The sequence below is a fragment of the Phyllostomus hastatus genome, unplaced genomic scaffold, assembly GCF_019186645.2.
Source record: "Phyllostomus hastatus isolate PE091 unplaced genomic scaffold, TTU_PhHast_1.1 phas_contig_196, whole genome shotgun sequence".
NCBI lineage: Eukaryota > Metazoa > Chordata > Mammalia > Chiroptera > Phyllostomidae > Phyllostomus > Phyllostomus hastatus.
Genome location: NW_025333709.1, coordinates 23,404,144 through 23,425,286, shown reverse-complemented (window position 1 = coordinate 23,425,286; position 21,143 = coordinate 23,404,144). Strand labels below are relative to the sequence as shown.

General features: G+C 41.6%; 1 protein-coding gene across 3 annotated transcripts; it reads left to right on the top strand.

Annotated features, from left to right (window-relative positions):
- Positions 1 to 8,024: 8,024 nt before the first annotated feature.
- On the top strand, positions 8,025 to 16,244 carry TLR1 (toll like receptor 1). Of its 3 annotated transcripts, XM_045834366.1 has the most exons (4): positions 8,058 to 8,106; positions 8,834 to 8,985; positions 9,988 to 10,087; positions 12,337 to 16,244. In XM_045834366.1, the coding sequence occupies exon 4, from the start codon at positions 12,391 to 12,393 to the stop codon at positions 14,761 to 14,763; it is 2,373 nt and encodes a 790-aa protein (XP_045690322.1). In that variant the 5' UTR covers positions 8,058 to 8,106; positions 8,834 to 8,985; positions 9,988 to 10,087; positions 12,337 to 12,390; the 3' UTR covers positions 14,764 to 16,244. The 3 variants fall into 3 exon arrangements, with proteins under 3 accessions (XP_045690323.1, XP_045690321.1, XP_045690322.1); XM_045834365.1 differs by lacking the exon at positions 8,834 to 8,985 and having other exon boundaries at positions 8,050 to 8,106; XM_045834367.1 differs by lacking the exons at positions 8,834 to 8,985; positions 9,988 to 10,087 and having other exon boundaries at positions 8,025 to 8,106.
- The last annotated feature ends 4,899 nt before the right edge of the window (positions 16,245 to 21,143 follow it).

Below are 21,143 nucleotides of genomic sequence, written 5' to 3'. Positions count from 1 at the left end.
CGACGTAACCTCCCAACCAGCCTCCTTGCTTTTTCTCCTGCCTCACACGTTCTCTCAATAGCAGTCGGAGCGATTGTTTTTAAGGCGTAAATTATAGTAAATCATTCTTCTGCTTACAACCTGTTAATGACCTCCCCTTGCAGTTAGAACAGAGGTCAAGCTCCTCATCAGGACCTGCTGCCACAGTCTGCCTTCCTTCCCCTCTGTATCTCTCTCCTCTCTCCCCCTCGCCCAACACGTTCCAGCCACAGTTGCCTTCTGGCTGTCCCCCGACCCCCCGATGTGCCACATTGATTCCCACCTCTGCCAACTCTGCTCCTGGTGCTTGCACTGAGATTAGTCTTTCCTGGGAGCATGATTAGCTTGTTCCTGACCTTTGTGTCTCAGCTGAAATGTCACCTCCTCGGACAGGCCTCCCTGTGATTCCCAATCTAAAGAAGCATTCCCTGCAATCATTCTCTGTCACATCGCTCCCCTTGGTTTTCTTCACAGCAGACATCACTCCCTGAAGTTACCTTGTCTGCTTGTTTTCAGTTTTCCCTCTGCAAAAGTACATATGCTTCGGGGGAATAAGAGACTTCCGTACCTTGTCTGCGGCTTATCCCCAGTGCTGAGAACAGTGAGTGGCCTGTCGCAGCTACTCAGTAAAAACTTGCTGGATGCATAAATAGCTTCGAATGGCCATGAGTATGAAATGTCTTTAAATTCCTCACTTTCATCTTAAAAATGCATACAACTAAGCAACCCCTCCACTCAGTAGATTGGCCCTTCACCTGCCCCCAATCTACTGCCACAATTCAAAAGGTTTGCCTTAATGTGTTTTCAGTTATTAACACCTTGATGAGAATAAAAATTAGGTTCCTTAATAAGATGACAGGTTAGAAGAAACGGTACGTGGCAAAGATGATTAGGGATGGCTGGTAGGATGAACCCTGTTGCAAGGCTTTTGGGTAGCCCCGGGGCAGCGTGAGGGTCCTGGGCCTGTGGCTGGGAAGGCCCTCCAATGGGGGGTGGGGGGGGGAGGCACAGTGGCTGCAGAGTTGGAAGTAAAAGCGCACCGTGAGCAAACTGGCAGCTTTGCTGGGTGTGTTTGTTTTCATGGTTTCTGTAATAATTACCACACACTGGGTGGTTTGAAACACCAGGAGTTGATTCTCTCCCAGCTCAAGAGGCCAGAAGCCCAAAACCAAGGTGCCCACAGGGCTGTTTCCTCCTGGAGGCTCTGAGGGAGGAGTGTCCCGTGCCTTCCCCCAGTTTCCGGTGGTTGCCAGCAGTCCCTGGCATTGCTTGGCTTGTAGCTGCCTCAGCCCGGTCTCTGCTCCTGTCTGCTTGTGGCGTTCTCCTCTGAGTCTCTGTGTCTTCATTCTTTCTGTCTCTTATAGGGACACTCTCATTGGACTTAGGGCCCTTTTTAATCCAGTATGAACTTGTCTTGATCTTTATTGTCATTATATTTGCAAAGACTCTATTTTCAAATAAGGTCACATTTTGCGGTTTAAGTGGATATGAACTTTTTGGAGGGGTGGGGTGTTGTTTCACCCTGGGGTTGGCATGGCTATCTGGGATGATCTGAAGACTCAGCTGGATGTGGCAACACCCACAGACACACAAATGCTAACATGGGGAGTGAGAGTATGGAAGAAGCTGCTTGGGAAGTCAGGAGTGCAGAGATGGGAATAACTGGCAAGGAGAACAGAACGCATGGGTGAGAGAGAGTGGGAGGCAGTGACTAGATGCCTGGGATGTGAGGGGGAGAGAGCGTGAGTTCAAATGAGAAGGTGAGCATGAAGAAACAATATGGGGAAAGGAGGAAGTCAGTTTTTGTTTAGTTTTCTGGAAATCCATTTGATTACAAAGGAATCAGAATAAATTACTGGCAGTAAAAGAGACTTGAAAGGATTTCTGAAGCCACAAGGCTTTCTGAGGGTTTTTAATTATAGTTAGCTTATGAGGCGTCTCAACACTGTCGAGTCCAAATATGACTTTGTTTTTATCTTCGTCCAGCCATTCCATCAACTGGAATGTGAAATTCTCCCCTTCTAATCCTTTAATGATGTCTTGAGCAGATTTTACACCTCTCCAGCTTTTTCTGAGGTATTAATAGTGCAATCTAGTTTAATATGTTTAATCTCCAACTCCACCTAAACTCCTTGCCTTTCCCCATGTCAGAGGTTAGGCTTGCAGTTCAGTGCTGATGTATACACGGGGCGGGGGGGTGGGGGGGAGGCGGGGGGCAGGGTGAGTGTCGTCAACCTGGGGTGCACACCCCCTGCTCTTCCCTCTCCCAGATCTAGCTTTCTGATGTGGAAACCAGGAATGGGGGGAAGAAAGGCCAATATTCTTTTCAGTGAGTGTGTTGGTTAAGGCACAGGCTAAGTTGTTGAACAAGGAAGCAGGGACTTCAGTAAAATAGAAATTCCTTTTTCTTAAATAGTAGTTGGGAGGTCTCTGAGAGGTAGCTGTCTGTACTTTACAAAGTTATTCATGGGTTCAGGTTGACCAGTTGACTGTGTTTCTCATAGCTTGACTTCTGTTCTGGTCTCTGTTCTCCTTTACGTGGATTGGCAAGGATGAATGAAGTCCTTCCTGTGCTTTCTATGAGTACGCAGACCAAGGAAAGCTGAGAGGCAGCTATGGCACCTTTTCCAGGTGCAGGACACCGCAGTCTCTAATTGCGTATTAGCAAGTGTTACTCCAACAGAAATCTCCAGGAGAGTGGATATCAGTCCCTCTGTTCACTGACACTGCTGAACTCTCAGGGGCCCGTGTGACATTCTCTGTGACTGCTCAGACAGGGACCACTTTTGGCAGGAGTTGGGAGTCCTGCACATTTCTGCATCAGAGCAAGTATCCATCTGGGGACAGAGGTGTCTAGTCCCCCTGTCCAGCGTCCACGAGTGATTCCGTTGGTATTCTCTCTTCCCTTGGCTTGGGAAGGAGGGGATGTCATCTCTCCCATGGGGAAAAGAGGGCACAGTCTTACATCACAAGCACTGGTGTCCCAATGCTGCTCCCGCTCCCGCTGCCCTCCCCGGCACTCTCAGGTGGCTGGGAAGTGTGAGAGCCAGGTGTTGGTGGGGCGGCACTGTCTGGTTCAGCTGCTTTTGAGAATGCCCTGGGGGAGGTGTTGGGCCCCCATTGCTGGCATCTGTATTAGAAAATGGGCTATACATTTCCTGGTTCTCAGTTTTAAACCCAAAACATAGGAAAAGTTCTAGTCAGTACCGTATTACATAATCAGAGCCAACAGTTGGAAAGGGAACTAAAATTTTTGGTAATCTATCAGATTACATGACCGATGAGCAATTTAAAAATCCTAAATCCTAAATTTGAATTAAATAATAAAAAAATATATGGAATAAGCCCTGGCTGGTGTAGCTCAATAGATTGACTGCAGGCTGTGAACCAAAGGGTCGCCACTTTGATTCCCAGTCAGGGCACATGCCTGGGTTGTGGGCCAGGTCCTCAGTGGGGGCCATGTAAGAGGCAACCACACATTGATGTTTCTCTCCCTGTCTTTCTCCCTCCCTTCCCCTCTCTCTAAAAATAAATAAATAAAATCTTTAAATATATATATGAAATAAAATAACAGAAGAAAAGGCAGACAATAAATCAGTCATATGGTGTATGTCCACTGGTTCACAGAATCTACTTCATGAAAATATCCTGAGGAAATAACTGTTCACACACACCCTAAAGAACCACATGCACAAGCCACTTTTTGCGCTGTTTGTAGTAGCAAAAACTGACAACAACTTAAATACCCGGTAAGAGAAGGCTGGTTAAACACATTCTTACTAAAATACTTAAAAAATACATTATAAAGAACATGGCATATTATTCATCCAGTACTAAAAGTTGTAGATGGACATTTACTGGCATGAAAAGGCATTTATGATGTGTTATGGGTTAAGAAGAGCCGATTACCGAGCAGTACACACGGTCTGATGCTGTGTGTGGGGGAGTGCAAACTGGTATGAACTCTCTGACCAGCAGTGTGGCCAGAGGCACTGGGAGCCCGGCCTGCCCGGGAGAGTCTGCCGCGTTGCCATCAACAGGATTTTACAGGATCTCTTCATGGTGAGGTTAGCATGGAGTTGACATTTTCCTTTTTATTTATTTATATTTTCTGATTTTTCCTCGGTAAACACCTATTACTTGGATAATTAGAAATTAAAATAACGAAAAAAAAATTATGTTTGGGAAGAACACATGCACATATATTTATTTGGCCTCGTGATGGAGAAGAACTTTGTAAAGCTAAAAGCAGTGTAACGGTGGTCTGCCGGAGCTGGTTGGCACAGACTTGTGAGAGCCCATTGTTAAATGCAGGGTCCAGCACAAATAACAGCCCTTTTTTATTACAAAATCTTTTATTATGAAATCATAAGCATGTAATTCCGTAACATAACACCATCACACTGAAGCACACCAGATGACATATTAGGTGAGAGGTTCAAATTAAAACTGTAAATTATTGCACCCATATTATTGCCCTACCAAGCGCACTCAGGCAGGCCTTACTTCTGCCGGACCCTGTATTTAGGATTTTTGCAAGCAAGTTAGTTGGTACGCTACCAATCAGGCTTTTTTTTTTTTTGGTAACCTGGTTCACCAGCACCAAACTAAATGGCAGTGATAGCAAAGAAAAAGTCAACCAGCTTGTTTGTATTGAAATGTATGCATTTATTGGTTCAAAAAGATCATGAAATATAAAGTAAATGATGGGAAGAGGGCAAAAAGTTTGACAGAGGGTGAATGTCAGTAACATAAAAGAGAACGTAAAATTAACTAGTAAAAACATAACCCTGGAAGAGAAATAGGAAAATGTTGTGAACAGTTAATTCACTAAAGGATACAAATTGCCAATAAACATGAAAAACCATCCTAGACGTTTGTAATAAAAAAAATTTAAAGGAAACAATAAGAGACATCACCAGCTATAAAAGTGACAAATCTGTAAAACGTTACTTTTGTGGAGAACGTATAAAATGCGTACTCTGACGCACCCTCGGGGGCAGCTCCACTGGGACAAGTGGCACGGACAGCACCTTCTCCAGCGGTGGGCACCCAGGGCACACTCCGGTGGGGGTCTGGGGCTGGGCCCGCGGGAGGGTGCAGATCAAGGGTGGAGTGTTTCTTTGTGGGCTGACGAAATGTTTCTAATTGGGTTGTGGTGATGGTTGCACAACTCCGTGAATATACCTAAAGCCATGGAATGGTACACTTCATTTTTGTTTATTTTTTAAATCACAGAACCTTTTTTTAAATTTTATTTTAATCATTGTTCAAATACAGTTTTCTCCTTTTTATTCCCAGTCCAGCCCCCCTCCCACCCCTCCCCAATAAATCACAGAACTTTTAAAAATATAGATTCTCATGAATTCTGAATGGAAGCAGAAATTCAGGAATAAAGTATATATTGTATTAATACTCAAATGTAAAAAAGATTTAACAGTTATAATATGAATATGCTGTGAAAGAAGCAAAAATTGCAGAGCAGATGCCCGATCCCAGTTATGTCCCTTTGCTAATAGTACTGGTCACACAGAGTCAGCACAGACAATGTCGTCCAACTTGTGTACAGAAAGGGCGCCCTTCTCAGAAACAGGGAACAGAAATCTCTTTTTGTAAGTTCCTCTGCCTGCGTAATGTTCTAGAAGGAAGCACGTTTTCTGAGGCCGACAAACCCAAAGTCAGCAGAGAGGGCCTCTTAAGAAACCTGTCAGCATCTCAGACATATGTTTACACAAGCATTTCCTTCAAATGAGTTTTGCCATGCATTGTGCTGTCCTGCGTCCCAAGTACAAATTCAGTTCCCTTGTGCTATAGACGTTACACAGATTTTCTGCTACGCTCAATGTGTGTGCTGGGACAAAGGATGTTTATGGTGCTTTGTAATTTCCAGTGTTGCAGCTTGCTCTCTAGGGTTTGAGCTGGTGTCAAAGCTACTAGTAACAGATTGGAAAAGAAGCTTTGTTACACTTGATACCTATTTACACATAGTGTGATAGGATCTGCTGGTGATTTTCTATAGCTTCTGCAAGGATTCAAAGTGCTTCTTTTTTGCTGATTTTTACAACAGGTCGCTGCTGTTTCTGTAACCTAACCTGGTGCTCTCTGTCTCAGGTTTGGGAAGAGGTCGATGCTCCGATTGTGTCTCCTCCAGGTCGCCGTCGCTGACCCCTTTGCAGGCATCGCTCCCAGCTTCTCCATTTGTTGCATATTATGCTTCTTGGCTGGGGTTTCTACCGTGAGCATCCTGACAAATTGTTCCATGCTCAGTAAGTCAGCATGTGTACCTTTGTCATTTTCACATTTCAAACGAGTGAAAAATTTTAATGGTATGTGAATTATATTTTTATAAAGCTTTTGTTTAAAACAAAACAACTACAGGTCACATTTAATTGCAGGATATTCACACTGCCCCAGATCCAAAAACAAATGCCTGGGTATGGTTTGGGGGTGGACAGAAACTGCTGCTTACAGAAATAAAGGGGCCTGGAGTCTAACATATGGGACTTCTGTTTTGAGTTCGCCCTTTTGGCAGCTATTAATTGAACTTAGGCTGGTACTGATTTGCATGGCTGTGAAAACCCCCCGGGGTTGTCCAATATGGTAGCCACTAGCCATGTGTGAGCACTGGAGCACGGGAGATGTGAGTAGCCCAGCTGAGATCCGCTTGCTCATGTTTGAATAACCCTTATTTTATTTAATAATGGTCTTAAAGAACAAAAGTGGTGATGCTGATAATTCAAACATGCCAAAGAAAAGCCATAAAGTGCTTCCTTTAAGTGACAAATATGTCTATACAGGAAAAACATTGTGAATATACTATCCATTGGGAATCTTGGAATGTATCTTCCGTGGATACGGGCAGGGCGGGTATTACTGCACTCGCTAGGTCTGGTTTGCAAGATCACATGCCTTTGGAAGCCAGGAATGGAATTCTTAGTCCAAGACTACCCTCATTTCCAGGAATGGGCTTGAGGGAAGAAGTAGTGGAAGTGGAGGAGGGAGGAGGTTCATTCTTTCAGTTTCAGAAATACGTTTATAGACACATCTCCCTCTCAAAGAAAATGTGAGGGGGTTGGGGGAAAGATCTATCGAGAGAGAGAGAGATAACATTATACATCACAGAGAATCCCAGAATCCCAAGTTTGGGCAATGTGTCTAGAAGTAAATATCCCAAGGTTTAGGAAAGCCGGCCTTGCTCATGGTGGTAGGAAAGCAGACTCTAGCAAAGCATTGTGTGCAGTTTGTCACTGGACATCACGCCACACCAGGATGAGGGCAAGTTCAGAGGAATTCAGCTGGTGTTTCTTAGCTTCAGTCACCCATTTTTTATTTTGTTGTTTTGCTGTTATTTTAAAAGACAAGAGTGAATTCCTTAGGTGTGCTGGCAACAACCCAAAGCAAGTGTTTCAGACTTGACCTGAGAATAGAGATGATCAGATAGCATATTCTTCACAGGAACATTTTTAAAAATCACTTTTTGAAGACAGTTTGAACATATCAGTGGAAGACAATGTGAGCATCAGATTTACTCTGACAACCAAATTGTTTTAAAGAAGACACGATTAGTACACATTTTATATTAGCACGTGAATGGTCTTTCCTTTTTATGAATGAGTGTACGCAAAACTTTGACCTCGACCCTTCCCTTTTTCCACTCTGTCACTTACTAGTGGTCTGATCAGAAGGCAAGAAGAAAGCAAAACACCTGAAACACACCCAGACCGGCACTCCCACCCTCTCCAGCACGGCTACAACCATAAGCATTTTGGAATCAGCCAACACTGATCTGGGGATTATTAACGCCGCCTCCTTCAGTTCGATAGTGAGATGACTGTGGTGAAATAGAGCCACAAAGATATAATTCTGTTTCAATACTGGCTCATCAAATTAACCCGCAGTCCATATTCTACACATGAACAGGAGAAAATAGTGAGGTCGACACTGCAGTGTAATTTCAGCGGGCTTCAACAGATGGCACAAGAGAGCTCTGCTCGCAGCATTAAATCTGGTTACCAGTGAAATAAACATTTGAGGAAGTCCTTCACTTTCCCGCAGACCGCCAGTGAGACGGACCAGCAGACTGTTTCGGTAAGTGATATCTTTTTAAAAGTATTCTTCTATAAAAGAAAATCATGGCATAACCAGTATTTGGACACAGAAATCTCAGTCTCCATGATTAATTCCTGGGTGTTTTTGTAAGTGGGTTATTTCCGATATGTAATTACTGCAGTTTGAACTAGCATTTGTTTGTTAGTTCCTTGTCCTAAGTCAGTGAAAGGGTTTGTGTGTGTGTATGTGTGTGTGTGTGTGTGTGTGTGTTTCTTGAATGACACCGCATGTCAAGCATGATTTGTTTGCACAAGATATATTTGAGTCAGGGCATGAGTATTTGGGTCACACACATTTTCCCATTATTTTCTTGTGGAGCTGCAGGCTGTTGACTTAGGGTGGTATTCTCTTCATTGGGCCCTAGGGCTCCATCTCTTTGCAGTGAGAATTCTGAGAAGAATGGCACAGGCTGGATTACTCCCGCAGGCAGTGCTGCCTTACGACTGCGCTGCTCTAGTGGGCAGGTTTATTTCAGTTTCTTCTCTGGGCTGCTCCCACAAGCTGTTCTTTTGTTTTCTCAGACCGCTGAAACTAGCCTGCGGTGCTCCTGCTCAGGTGGAACTGTAGGTTTTCAAAACATTTCCCAGGTTTCACCCAGTTTGATCAAAAGAATTGAAAGTGAATGAGTCTTTACCAAAAAAAAAAGTCACAAAACCATATAGGTAACAAAGCAGAAAAGCTCTTGAACTTGTTCCCACCTTTTCAGCCTGTGGTTCATAAATAGCTGGTTGGCCTGGTGCAGAGAAGACTCACTGGGCATTTGTGGACTGGAGTCGGTGGCTGGATAGACTGTGTGATCACCACCAGTTAAGGCAAATCAGGGTCCTGACTTGATGCCCCCAGTGTCTCCAAACAAAGGTAATTCAAAGGAATTGATGCATCATATCATATACTGGGAGGCTAAACTTACTACATCACAGAAATTGACAGACACCTCTAGAGATACTTTCAAATTAGAGCATCCTCTTACTAATCAACTTAGCAAATAATCATTCTATCTGGTAGTAAAATGGTTTTGAGATTCTAATAGACATGAGATTCAGTGCTGGTCATTAGGACTTTAATTTGAAAATACTGATTTTCACTGATTTAACAAATTTGGTATATATATAGAAAAGTTAAAGATCTTGTAAGTACCTAAAACTCAATTTGTCGTATGTACAACACTTTGACTCCTTAATTACGGAAATAGAGATGGTACTTCTGAGTACTTCAAACTAATTACTGTATATGAAAGGGCAAAATGGAAGTTGGGCAAATAGAAGATAGCTGAATCAATTAATTTTGCTAAATACAAGGCTGAGGCCAAGTTTTCATTAAATGCTGGGGGACAGACAGTTTTACCAGTTTAAGTCTTTGTGTAGGTTGCTGTTGTTAAGGAAGGAAGACAGCTTTGGTCTTGCTAGCAGCAGGGTCACTGTGCACCAGGTCCGACAGTCCATGGCCCGGGCACGGGGTCTTCTCTCTGACCCTTGTCTCTCTGTCATGCTTGAACTTGGAAGCAGCAATTGGTCAGCCAGGCATGCTGTACAGAGAGTTGGTCAGAAGGCAGAAAGATCTCCAGTTTTGAATTCAGGCTTTGAATAAGTAAGGAACCTCATTCAAGTGTTAAGCCCAAGCCACATTACTTGGACTGACTTTTACCAGATAGCTTTGTTTGGACATATTAGGCACTGGTCCAGGCAATAATTGAATATTATTTTGAGTCTCACTTAAGTATTTCTCTAAAGAATTAAAAAGAATTCTGGGATGAAGAATTAGGAAATTTCTGGGACTTTCAGTTAAGTATAATCAATGCCAAAAAATGCCACGTTGACTTTGAACATGCATTTTAGTGTGTGTGTCCTCTTTCTTGCACAGAGTCTTCATGCGTGGTGACAGATGGGGTGCTACTGGGCTCCCTCTCCTATGTTAAGAGAAAGCAGGGTAATGAGGGATCATTGGGCACCTCTACAAAAGGGTGAGTCCAAGCAATGTTTCAAAAACCAGATTCCTTTGCACATCTAACTTAGAGAACTTTTGCGACGCAGGATTTTTTCTGGGACTTGAATTAGAGTCAGCCTTTGGTATCCATATACCCAACCCCTCGGGTGCTCAAGTTTCTTACATATTGTAAAATGACATAGTATTTGCATATAACCTAAGCACATCCTCCAATATACCGTATATCATTTCCAGATTACCTTTAAACCTAATACAATGGAAATGCTATGTAAATAATCACATTGTTGAGGGAGTAATGGCAAGGGGAAAACAGCCTGTGCATGTTCAGTGGAGACACAACCATCTTAGGTTAGGGAGAGACGTATCACTCTCCAGGGTTCACCCCAACACAACTCCTTCTGGTCTCATGTGGCATCGAAATGGTGGTACCAAAATAGTATCTGAGATATACCCATGCTTTTGCTGTGTGTAATGCGCACTTGTTCTTGCCCAAATTTTTGAGGAAAAATAAGAATGTACATTATACATGGGTAGTACTAGTTCTGTATCTACATGTTTTTAATTCTTTTATTTATGTGTATGTATTCAGAGTGTAACTCTAGAATGCAGTAATGGTATCTGTATACAAAATAATACCCTGGACTATGATCATTGGTTTTATATATAAATAAAAAATTGAATTAAAAATTTAAAATGGAAGTTTTTTACCTACAAGTTTGGGTCAGACATGTGGGTGCACACTATACACAGCAAAATATAGTAGTGGGTTGTTGACTAGAGCAATAAGCATGACCTAGAACACAACACTTCATAGAGAATAAATACATATTAGATAAATGAGTTTAAAAAGTTCTCTGAATAAGAGAGGGGAGGAAACTTCTCCCATCTTCAAAACCCCTCACAACTCACTGTCCCCCTATCACTCTCAGAATAGACTCTGAGCTCCTGGCAATAGCCTGCACCCGGTGCAGTGCTGGCCCACCCCCGTCATCCTCGCTCACTTCCTGCCACAGCACGGAGCTCCTCACCAGCAGCCTCAGGACCGTTCCCTTGCCTTTCCCTTCACCAGAAATGCGTCCCCGCCTGCCCCAAGGTCTTTGTTCTGGTTTCTACCCCAATGCCATTTCTTCAGAAAGGCTGTCTCTGACTAATCCATCTAAAGGACCACCGTCAACCACGTTACCCACCTGCCATTATTCCTGATGAATTCACCCTGTTTTACTTTTCTATATGGCACTTATCACCACATGATATTACATTTAGTCATTTATTTGTTTATCTTCTGGTTCCCAACTCGGTAATAAGCTCTTTGATAATTAGAATCTTACCCTGTCCACTGCTTTAGCTCCAATTCTTAAAATATAGCCAATTGTCAGTAAATACTGATTGAATAAATAAATTTTCTGAAGGACCATTTATTATGATCGAATTACCTTTTGAATAAACCAAATTAGGCCCTAAACCCTATATAGTAAAAAAAAGCTAATGTAATAAGGGTCTGAATTCACACGGGAAGAAAACCTGTAAGAACGTCCTAGGAAAGCGTACATTAAAGGTACACCCAGCTTGAATTCTAAATGATCTTGGGAGGTTGGGGTTGGGAGTCTTTGTGGATATATAAAACCATCCGTATTAAATGTCTGTGGCTGCTGTAACAAATTACCATAAACTTGGTAGCTTAAAACAACAAAAATTTATTTTCTCATGGTCTGGAGACAAGGAGTCCGAAATCCAGGTGTCAGCAGGCTGTACCCTCACTAGGGCCTCTTCCAGCTTCCGGTGGCTTTCGTCATCCCTCGCCTGGTGGCTGTATCCCTCCAGCTTCCTCCTCTGTCTTCATACGGCTTTCCCCTCTGTGTCTCTGTTGTCTGCTCTCGTGTCATTGTCAAATACCCCTCTGTTTTTCTCCTACAAGAACACTTGTCATTGGATTTAAGGACTGCCTGGATAATCCAGGATGATCATCTCGAGATCCTTAATTATCTCTGCAAAGACCATGTTTCCCAAGTAATGTAACATTCACAGTTTTTGGAGATTATGACATGGTTAGGAGGTAGACGTATCTGCTAGGGGGTGAGGGGGCTACCATTCAAGTCATTGTACTCTAGAGGTAGTATAATTATTAGCAATATGTATATTTCCCTGGTTTTTGATTGTGTGATGCCAAAGAATGTCATCTTCATTTTATGAGTCTCTAGTTAAAAATGATTAATGTCAGCCATGCCTAATTCAATGCAATCATTGAATGTGGATTTTTTCTTCTAGGATCTGTATCAACATGCTCTGAAGAATAGCAACTATAATGTCTAGCATGAGAAAATGACTGAAACTAATTTTACCATCTTCCATTTTGTCATCACCTTCATGTTAATACTTGAGATCAAAATCCAGCTATCTGATGGAAGTGAATCGGTAGTTGACAGATCAAAGAGAGGTCTCATCCATGTCCCCAAAGACCTATCCCTGAAAACAACAGTCTTAAATATATCACACAACAATATATCTGAGCTTCGAACTTCTGACATGCTATCGCTACCAAAGCTGAAGATTTTGATAATTTCTCATAATAGAATCCAGTATCTTGACATCAGTGTTTTCAAATTTAACAAGGAATTGGAATACTTGGATTTGTCCAACAACAAGCTGAAGAAGATTTCTTGCCACCCTGCTGTGAATCTCAAGCACTTAGACCTCTCATTTAATGCATTTGATGCCCTGCCCATATGCAAAGAGTTTGGTGCCATGTCTCAGCTAGAATTCCTGGGTTTGAGTGCCACACAATTGCAAAAATCTAGTATGCTGCCCATTGCTCATCTGCATATCAATAAGGTTTTACTTGTCTTAGGGGAACTTTATGGGGAAAAAGAAGACCCCGAGAGCCTTCAAGAGCTCAACACAGAGAGTCTGCACATTGTTTTCCCCACAAGAAAGGAATTCCACTTTGTGTTGGATGTGTCAATCAGCACAGCCGTAAGTCTGGAACTGTCTAATATTAAATGTGTGCTAGATGACAATGGATGTTCTTATTTCCTAAATGTTCTGTCCAAACTTCAAAATAATTCAAGATTATCAAGTCTCACGTTAAACAACATTGAAACGTCTTGGCATTCTGTCGTCATGATGCTCCAGTTGGTGTGGCACACAAGCATAGAGTATTTCTCAATTTCAAATGTGAAGCTACAAGGTGAGCTTACTGCCACCAATTTTCATTATTCAGACACTTCACTGAAGGCCTTGTCCGTACACCAAGTTGCCAGTGATGCGTTCACATTTGACCAAGGTAACATCTATAGAATCTTTTCAAACATGAACATCCAGAATCTCACAGTGTCTGGCGCACACATGCTCCACATGCTTTGCCCATTCCAAAACAGCCCATTTCTGCATTTGGATTTTTCCAATAATCTCTTAACAGATACAGTTTTTAACAATTGTGGAACCTTGGTTAGGTTAGAGACATTTAGTTTACAAGTGAATCAATTAAAAAAACTTGTAAATATAGCTCATATGACGAAGGAGATGAAGTCTCTACAACAGTTAGATATTAGCCAGAATTCTCTAAGTTATGATGAAAGTGAAGGGTATTGCTCTTGGACTATAAGTTTATTAAGTTTAAATATGTCTTCAAATAGACTTACTGACTCTGTGTTCAGTTGTTTGCCCTCCAGGGTCAGGGTTCTTGACCTTCACAATAACAGAATAATGAGGATCCCTGAAGATGTCATCAGTCTGGAAGATTTGCAAGAACTCAACATTGCTTTCAACTCCTTAGCCCACCTGCCTGGATGTGGTACCTTTGGCAGCCTCTCTGTACTGATCATTGACTATAATTCAATTTCCGACCCATCAGCTCATTTCTTCCAGAGCTGCCAGAAGATTAGGTCCATAAACGCAGGGCACAATCCATTCCAATGTACATGTGAGCTCAGAGAGTTTATCCAAAGTATAGGCCAAGTGTCAAGTGTGGTGGTGGAGGGTTGGCCTGACTCTTACCAGTGTGACTACCCAGAAAGCTACAAGGGGACCCTACTGAAGGATTTTCACGTGTCTCCATTAACCTGCAACACAGCTCTGCTGATTGTCACCATTGGGGTCACTGGACTGGCGCTGGCTGTTACTCTGACTGTCCTCTGTATCTATCTGGATCTGCCCTGGTATCTCAGGATGGTGTGTCAGTGGACCCAGACCCGGCGCAGGGCTAGGAACATACCCTTAGACAAACTCCAGAGAACCCTGCAGTTCCATGCTTTTATTTCCTACAGCGAACATGACTCTGCCTGGGTGAAGAGTGAATTACTGCCAAACCTAGAGAAAGAAGATATACGGATTTGTCTCCATGAGAGGAACTTTGTTCCTGGCAAGAGCATTGTGGAAAATATCATAAACTGCATTGAGAAAAGTTACAAGTCCATCTTTGTTCTGTCTCCCAACTTTGTTCAGAGCGAGTGGTGCCATTATGAACTCTACTTTGCCCACCACAATCTCTTTCATGAAGGATCGGACAACTTAATCCTGATCTTGCTGGAACCCATTCCGAAGTATTCTATTCCCAGCAGCTATCACAAACTCAAAACTCTCATGGCACAGAGGACTTACTTGGAATGGCCCAAGGAGAAGAACAAACATGCACTTTTTTGGGCTAACCTAAGAGCATCCATTTGCATTAAGTTGATGGAGCGAAGCGAAGAATAGATCACACATACATCTAAAAATATTCCCTTTTCACTGTGGCTGCTTTTGGAAGTTCCAACAATGACTTTATTTTGCATCAACATGAATCTAAACATGACTTTGAATTTATGAAATAGATAAAAATGTGTATTTTTCAGGTTCCAGCTCACCATTTATGGTAGTAAAAATAAATAAAATGATATAATTTTGATATAAACCATTAATTTCTAGCCTATGAGGGATTCCCTTGCTTTTCACTTGAGTTCACTGAATTTATTACATAACCAAGAGAAGCACCTGTTGAAACAACTTCAGTGATATATGTCTTCCCATGTCCCAGAGTTAATGATAGAAAACTCCTTGCCTTTTAGACCTGTAGCTGGGTTTCTATAGCATATTTCTGTAGCTGTTGGTGCATTTTTCATTTCCACTCAGCACTTGGCTCTATGTGTTGAAGGCTGCTTATTACTAATGCTGGAGACACTTTTCCTGAAGGGCTTTCTTTCTGGCCATGGGAACCCACTCGGCCCACAAAAATGGGCAGTTCAGAAGTGCTGGAGATTGTCCTTGGAAGCAGCCCTTAACCAGTGTCACAAAGAGAACTGGCAGATAAACACCCCAACTTTCTTGCCTATTTGGAGGGGGTAAATCTATGGGTGTACTTTACACTCCCCCTGAGTTCCCCAGGACGATAGAATTCTGATTCTCCGTGGTAGAAAACAACTTGATAAAGCATTCTTTATTGGGTTCCTTTTTATTATCTCATATCCTCATTCCTCTGAGGTGTTTCCTGGGATCAGCTCTGAAGTAAATGACTTGTAGTAAATACTTGTAGTAAATACTTGACTCGGGGACTACATCTGGAGGACCCACATCCAGAGTGTGTTACATCTCAGGCCAAATGGAAATGTGGTTTCCTGTGGCTGGAGACCTTGCTGGGACTTAAGTTGTCTGCACTGGCGTGCATGAGAGCCTTTGCTGTTTTGGTTAGGAGAGGAATGTGTCATTGTGTACTGCTTCTGTACATATAGCATCCCTGTTTGGGAGGACTATGAAACTAGGGCATGGGCCGATTAAAGCAATGCAAGAAATGAGCTCTATCTGATATTTTTCCAGCTTTATTTTATCAGATATTTTTCATACTCATCAAATATTTTCTGTCTACCCTCTGATGCTGGCAGCCTGACAGCACCTTGTCATAGCTGCCTCACCTATCTCACACTTTGTGCCCGTGGTTTCACCCGTACCACTACACAGGATGTTTGTAGAAGCTTGCACAACCATTTGGGTATATGCACAAACCTGGAAGTGCCATAGATACCCCTGAGAAGATCCGTGACCATTTAGATATTCCTCTGTTTTATTCTGGGGGTAAAAGGAATGAGACATAGTTCAGCAATGGATTTTAGCTAGAACTGTTGTGGAGATCATCATAATATACACATATGTCAAATCATTATGTTGCATACCTGAAACTAATAAATATGTCAATTATATCTCAATTCTTTTAAAAAGTCTACAACAACAACAAAGGAAACAAATGAGGCACAATCTACATCATTCCCCAAAGAGTCCCCAACAGGACTGAACATCACATAGGAGTAACCGGATCAATCACTCACTGTTGGATTGGCTTTCTCTTCTTCCTTGTTTCATTCTTCTTAGTTCCCTCAATCTAAAGCCCTGAGATTACATCTTCAAACAAATGGTCTTCACACAAAGTTCTTGTTCAGTCTCCACTTCTGGGAAGAGAAACTCAAATTATATGTATATCTTCTTGCCCTAGGAAATTTAGAGTTGATCAGAGGGTATGACATGCACATGATAACTAAAATAAAAATCAATGAAACAGAAATACACAACTGACATTCAGAGACTCCTTAGATTGAGTGAAGAAAATCTTAGAAATAATGTTTTCTCCACTTAGCTTTGAAGGAAGACTTTAATGTAGGATTTTTCAATGTGTGATAAAGAATAGGAAGTCCATTCTAAGTAGAGAGATGAGAAAAAAGACAGGAATACCCAGCCCTATTCTGGGCTGGTGTCCCAATTTGACTGAAAAGTGACAAATGACAGTGAGATATAAGCATGGAAAGTTAGATTAAGCCCTGGTTGGTGTGGCTCCGTGGATTGAGTGCTGGCCTGTGAGCTGACAGGTCGCTGATTTGATTCCTGGTCAGGGCACATTCCCAGTTGGGGACATTTGAGAGGCAACCAAATGTGTATCTCGTGTACATTGCTATTTCCTCTCTCTAAAAGTAAATAAATAAAATCTTTTAAAAAAGAAAGACTAAGATTTTATTGTCAGGGGTCTTGAATTTCAAGCTATGAAGTTAAAACTTGGAGATACAGGAAAGTCATCATTTAAACTTCTATGAGGAATAGTAGTGGAAAGAAAATTAAAATCATGAAGTATATGCTAAAAATATGTGAACACTCTTGTTCTGTAATGGAAGTTGCAGACAGAACTGGGTTTTCCTGTTTTCTCTAGGGTGATTGCACTTCCTGTATTGGACTTCAAGATTTCAAAACCAAGTTTCAGTTGCCCAGCACCACTTGCGTGTTAGTTTGCTAGGGCTGATATACTGGAGTACTGCAACCCAAGTGGCCAAAACAACACAAATGTATTGGCTCACAGTTCTGGAGGTTAGAAGTCCAATAGCAAGGTGTTGGTAGGGTTGGTTCCTTCCGAGTGGGAGGGAAGACCTGTTTCTTATTGGCTCACAGAGGGCTGTTTTTCCCTATTAACTCTTTACGTCATCTTCCTTCAACGCCTGTCTGTCTCCAAATTTCTCCTTTTTATAAGAACAGGTTAGAGAACCTGTTGACCCTAAGAACCCTATTGACTTAGTCTCAGCTAATAACATCCACAGTGATTCTGTTTCTAAAAGGTCACATTCTTAGGTATTGAGTTTAAGATTTCAACAAATTTTGAGGGACAGAGTTCAACTCATTACATCTTGCAAGTCTCAAAAACATCCTTAAATGGAGGCCTAAAGTCAATTAAAGTTTACCTAACAAACTCAAGATTTCGAGAAGTTAGATTGATCCTATATAAAAGTATTTGATCTCAGAAGTGGTTTTAAGAAATCTGGAAGGAAGTTGACATTGTTTTGGTAGAATCTCCTTTCAAAGAGTTCTAAGTTGGGTGAAGATGAATTCAGGTCAAAGTATGGACAAATACATAGTAATGAAAATAAAGTTTTCACAGGTAAATTAGAGGAAATATTGCAGAATGGGTAAATATGCAATCTCCGATTCTGAATGTTTAGGTTTCAATTCTAGCCCCATCACTAATTTGTGGATGACCTTGGACAATTACTTAAACTTTCTAAGCCTAGGTTTCACTATTTGTAAAATGTAACCTTAGAATAGCTAGCCAAGACCTTTAGATTTCCAGGTATAAATTAAAGACTGGGGAAAACATGTCTCCTAAACTGCAGAGGCCACATGGGAAGCTTTCCAAGTGGTTCTGTTGAAGCCTCTCTTCCTAAGATTAGGGTGAGGAGCACACACACTCCCACCCAGTCTCATACTATTGCCAGGAGAATTAAATGAGTTAATATATGTAATGTGCACTTTACATATGAGTTAATATATGTAAAGTGCCTGGCACAAAGTGAAAACAAATGTTAAAAAACAACAACAAATTTTAGCTATGATGATGATGATGATGTCCTGCTTACTATTACTGTTATTATTATCACCTTCATTATCTTATGCCACCAAATGTGGGACTGGAGCTGAGCTGCTAATCTGCTAATCGTATTCAGTCTAGAGTGTCCTGGACTTTCTAAGATGAAATAAAATCAGCAAAGAGACAAAATTTTACTACATAAACCTGGAAACAGCTCTATGTTAAGACGAACAAGCAAATGAGCAAGCAAACAGAGATTTGCAAAATGGCAAATGGGGAAACAACAAATTGAGAAGTAAACTGGTAGCGAATGTCACAGGTAATATTCTCTTTTACTTTTTTTACATGAAGAACTCATTGACTAAAATAGAAAAGCACCAAGATCCCAACTGATATATTGTCAACGAGAACGGGCAGCTCGAAATAGGACACAAATGCGTGAAAAATTTCAGCCTAACGAATGCAACATGAGCGTCACCGAAGTTTCCACTTTGCAGGCTACCGTTTCCTTTTATTGTCAAGTAAAACCATCTGAGTCCCCAGCCTGCGTGCTTATGGCAATGCCGTCCCTCCTGAGGATTTCAGAGGCGTGCTGCGTTTCCTGATAATCTCTCACGCTCTCTCTTCCTGGGCTGTGTCTTCCCACCACTCCCCAACACTTTGGACAGCTCGGCGCGGCCTTTGTTGGCTGTTCTGAGTTCTCTGATGGACTTTACCCTCATACTAGAACCCAGTTGCTTTTTGAATTCCCCAAGTTAACACCCCACACAAGCGAATGACAACTCTTAATAAACATCCACTGTCAATGTTAATCAACGAGGTCCCAGGTACTGTGCCTTTGAGAGTCAGGGGACAGGAGTGCTGCTTGGTGGTGGTGATGCAGTCACAGGCAGCCCTGCCAAAGCGTTTCCCTCTCTTCCAAGACAACTTAAGGATACTTCTTAGAACTTAAATCTGATGGTCCCCTCCCCCAAAGAAATCAAAGCATTGGAAAATATGCTAAGGGACTTTCTAAGAAATTAGAGCAAAAAAGTTAATTGTCAATGCAAGAGGGAAAAATAAAGACCTAAATTGAGAGGTCCATGTCTATCTAGTAGGTGTTCCAGAAAGAGAGAATGGAAGGCAAGACAGTATCAAATAAATGAAACAAAGCCTGGCTGGTGTGGCTCAGTTGGTTGGGCATTAGCCCACAAATGGAAAGGTTGTCGGTTCAATTTCTGGTCAGGGCACGGGCTGGGGTTTGGGGTTCAGTCCCCACTTAGGGTGCATAGATAAGGAGGCCAGTCAGTGTGTCTCTACCACATCAATGTTTCACTTTCTCTTTCTTTGTCCCTTTGCTTCTCTCTAAAATAAAAAACAAAGGAATTCCACTGAAGGACATGAGTCTCTTAACTGTGCCCAGAAAAATTAATGCTATAAGTCCCCTTCTCATGACATTTTAGAACACCAAAGACAGTGGCTCTAAAAGATTACACTCAGAGAAAAGCACACACGAAGGATCAGAAATCAAATGGCATTACACTTCTCAATACAACACTAGAAACTGGAAAATGATAGAGCAATATCTTCAAAATTGTATGGAAATTTATTTGCTACTTAGAAATTTAGATCCTGCCAAACAGTCATTCAAATATGAGGTAGGGCATTTAAGTTCCAGCTCCAAGTTGAAATTAAAACACTCTTTCTTTGGGAACTGCTGGAGGGTGTGTTCCACTGCAGCAGGTGAAAACCAAGAAAGGAGATGCTGTGTATCCCAGGAAGCAGGTGGGCTACGGTACGAGAGAGAGGGCCAAGGACTTTTCAGGGCGGCAGTAATTCATGAGCAGAGGATGTCAGCTCAGTAGCCATCCTGGAGAATATCCAGTCCATACTGGAACAGGATCATTTAAAATTTTTGACTTGAGAGATATTTGAGAATGTGGGGAAAATGATCATACATAGCGAGGAAACTACCAAAATAAAATACAAAACAATTTTTAATGAGAGAAAAACTAAGGAGTGTAATCATTGAGCATCATCATAGTACATAATAGTTTTTAGTGGTGCCCCAATATATTTACATAGGCTATATAATATACTGTATTTGCTGTGTATAACATGCGTCCACATTTTGTGCACATTTATATACAAGATTATTATATCATTATGGCCATATGATATAATCGTGATACCCATGTGTAATGCACACCCCTATTTTTCCCTCAAAATTTTGGACAAAAATGGTATGCATTATACATGGTGTGCATTATACATGGTGAACACTGTGCAACAATTTAACCAGAGGTAAGAGAGAGCTGTTTAAAAAAGTGAATGATTGAGTTAGAGAAATATTTATTTATTTATTTATTTATTTTTAATAATTTTTTTCTAATTATTTTACTGATTTATTTTTAGAGAGAGGGAAGAGAGGGAGAAGGAGAGGGAGAGAAACATTGATGTGCAAGAGATACATTGATCGGCTGCCTCCCACATGCCCCCTACCAGGGACCTGGCCTTCCACCTAGGCCTGTGCCCTGACCTGGAATGGAACCTGTGATGTTTTGGTTCACAGGCTGGTGCTCAACCCACTGAGCCACACCAGCTAGGGTGAGAAACAAAGTTTTAAAGATATAAATGACACCAGATGTAGTTGGTGTGTTGATGAGTATGTAACATTAGATTCTTAAAAAAAAAAAGCTCCATGACAAAGAATTAACATTTTCCCCATTACTTCTATAAGTCTAGAAAAGTTAACTAAATGATAAAGTCCTGATTTACAGTGTTT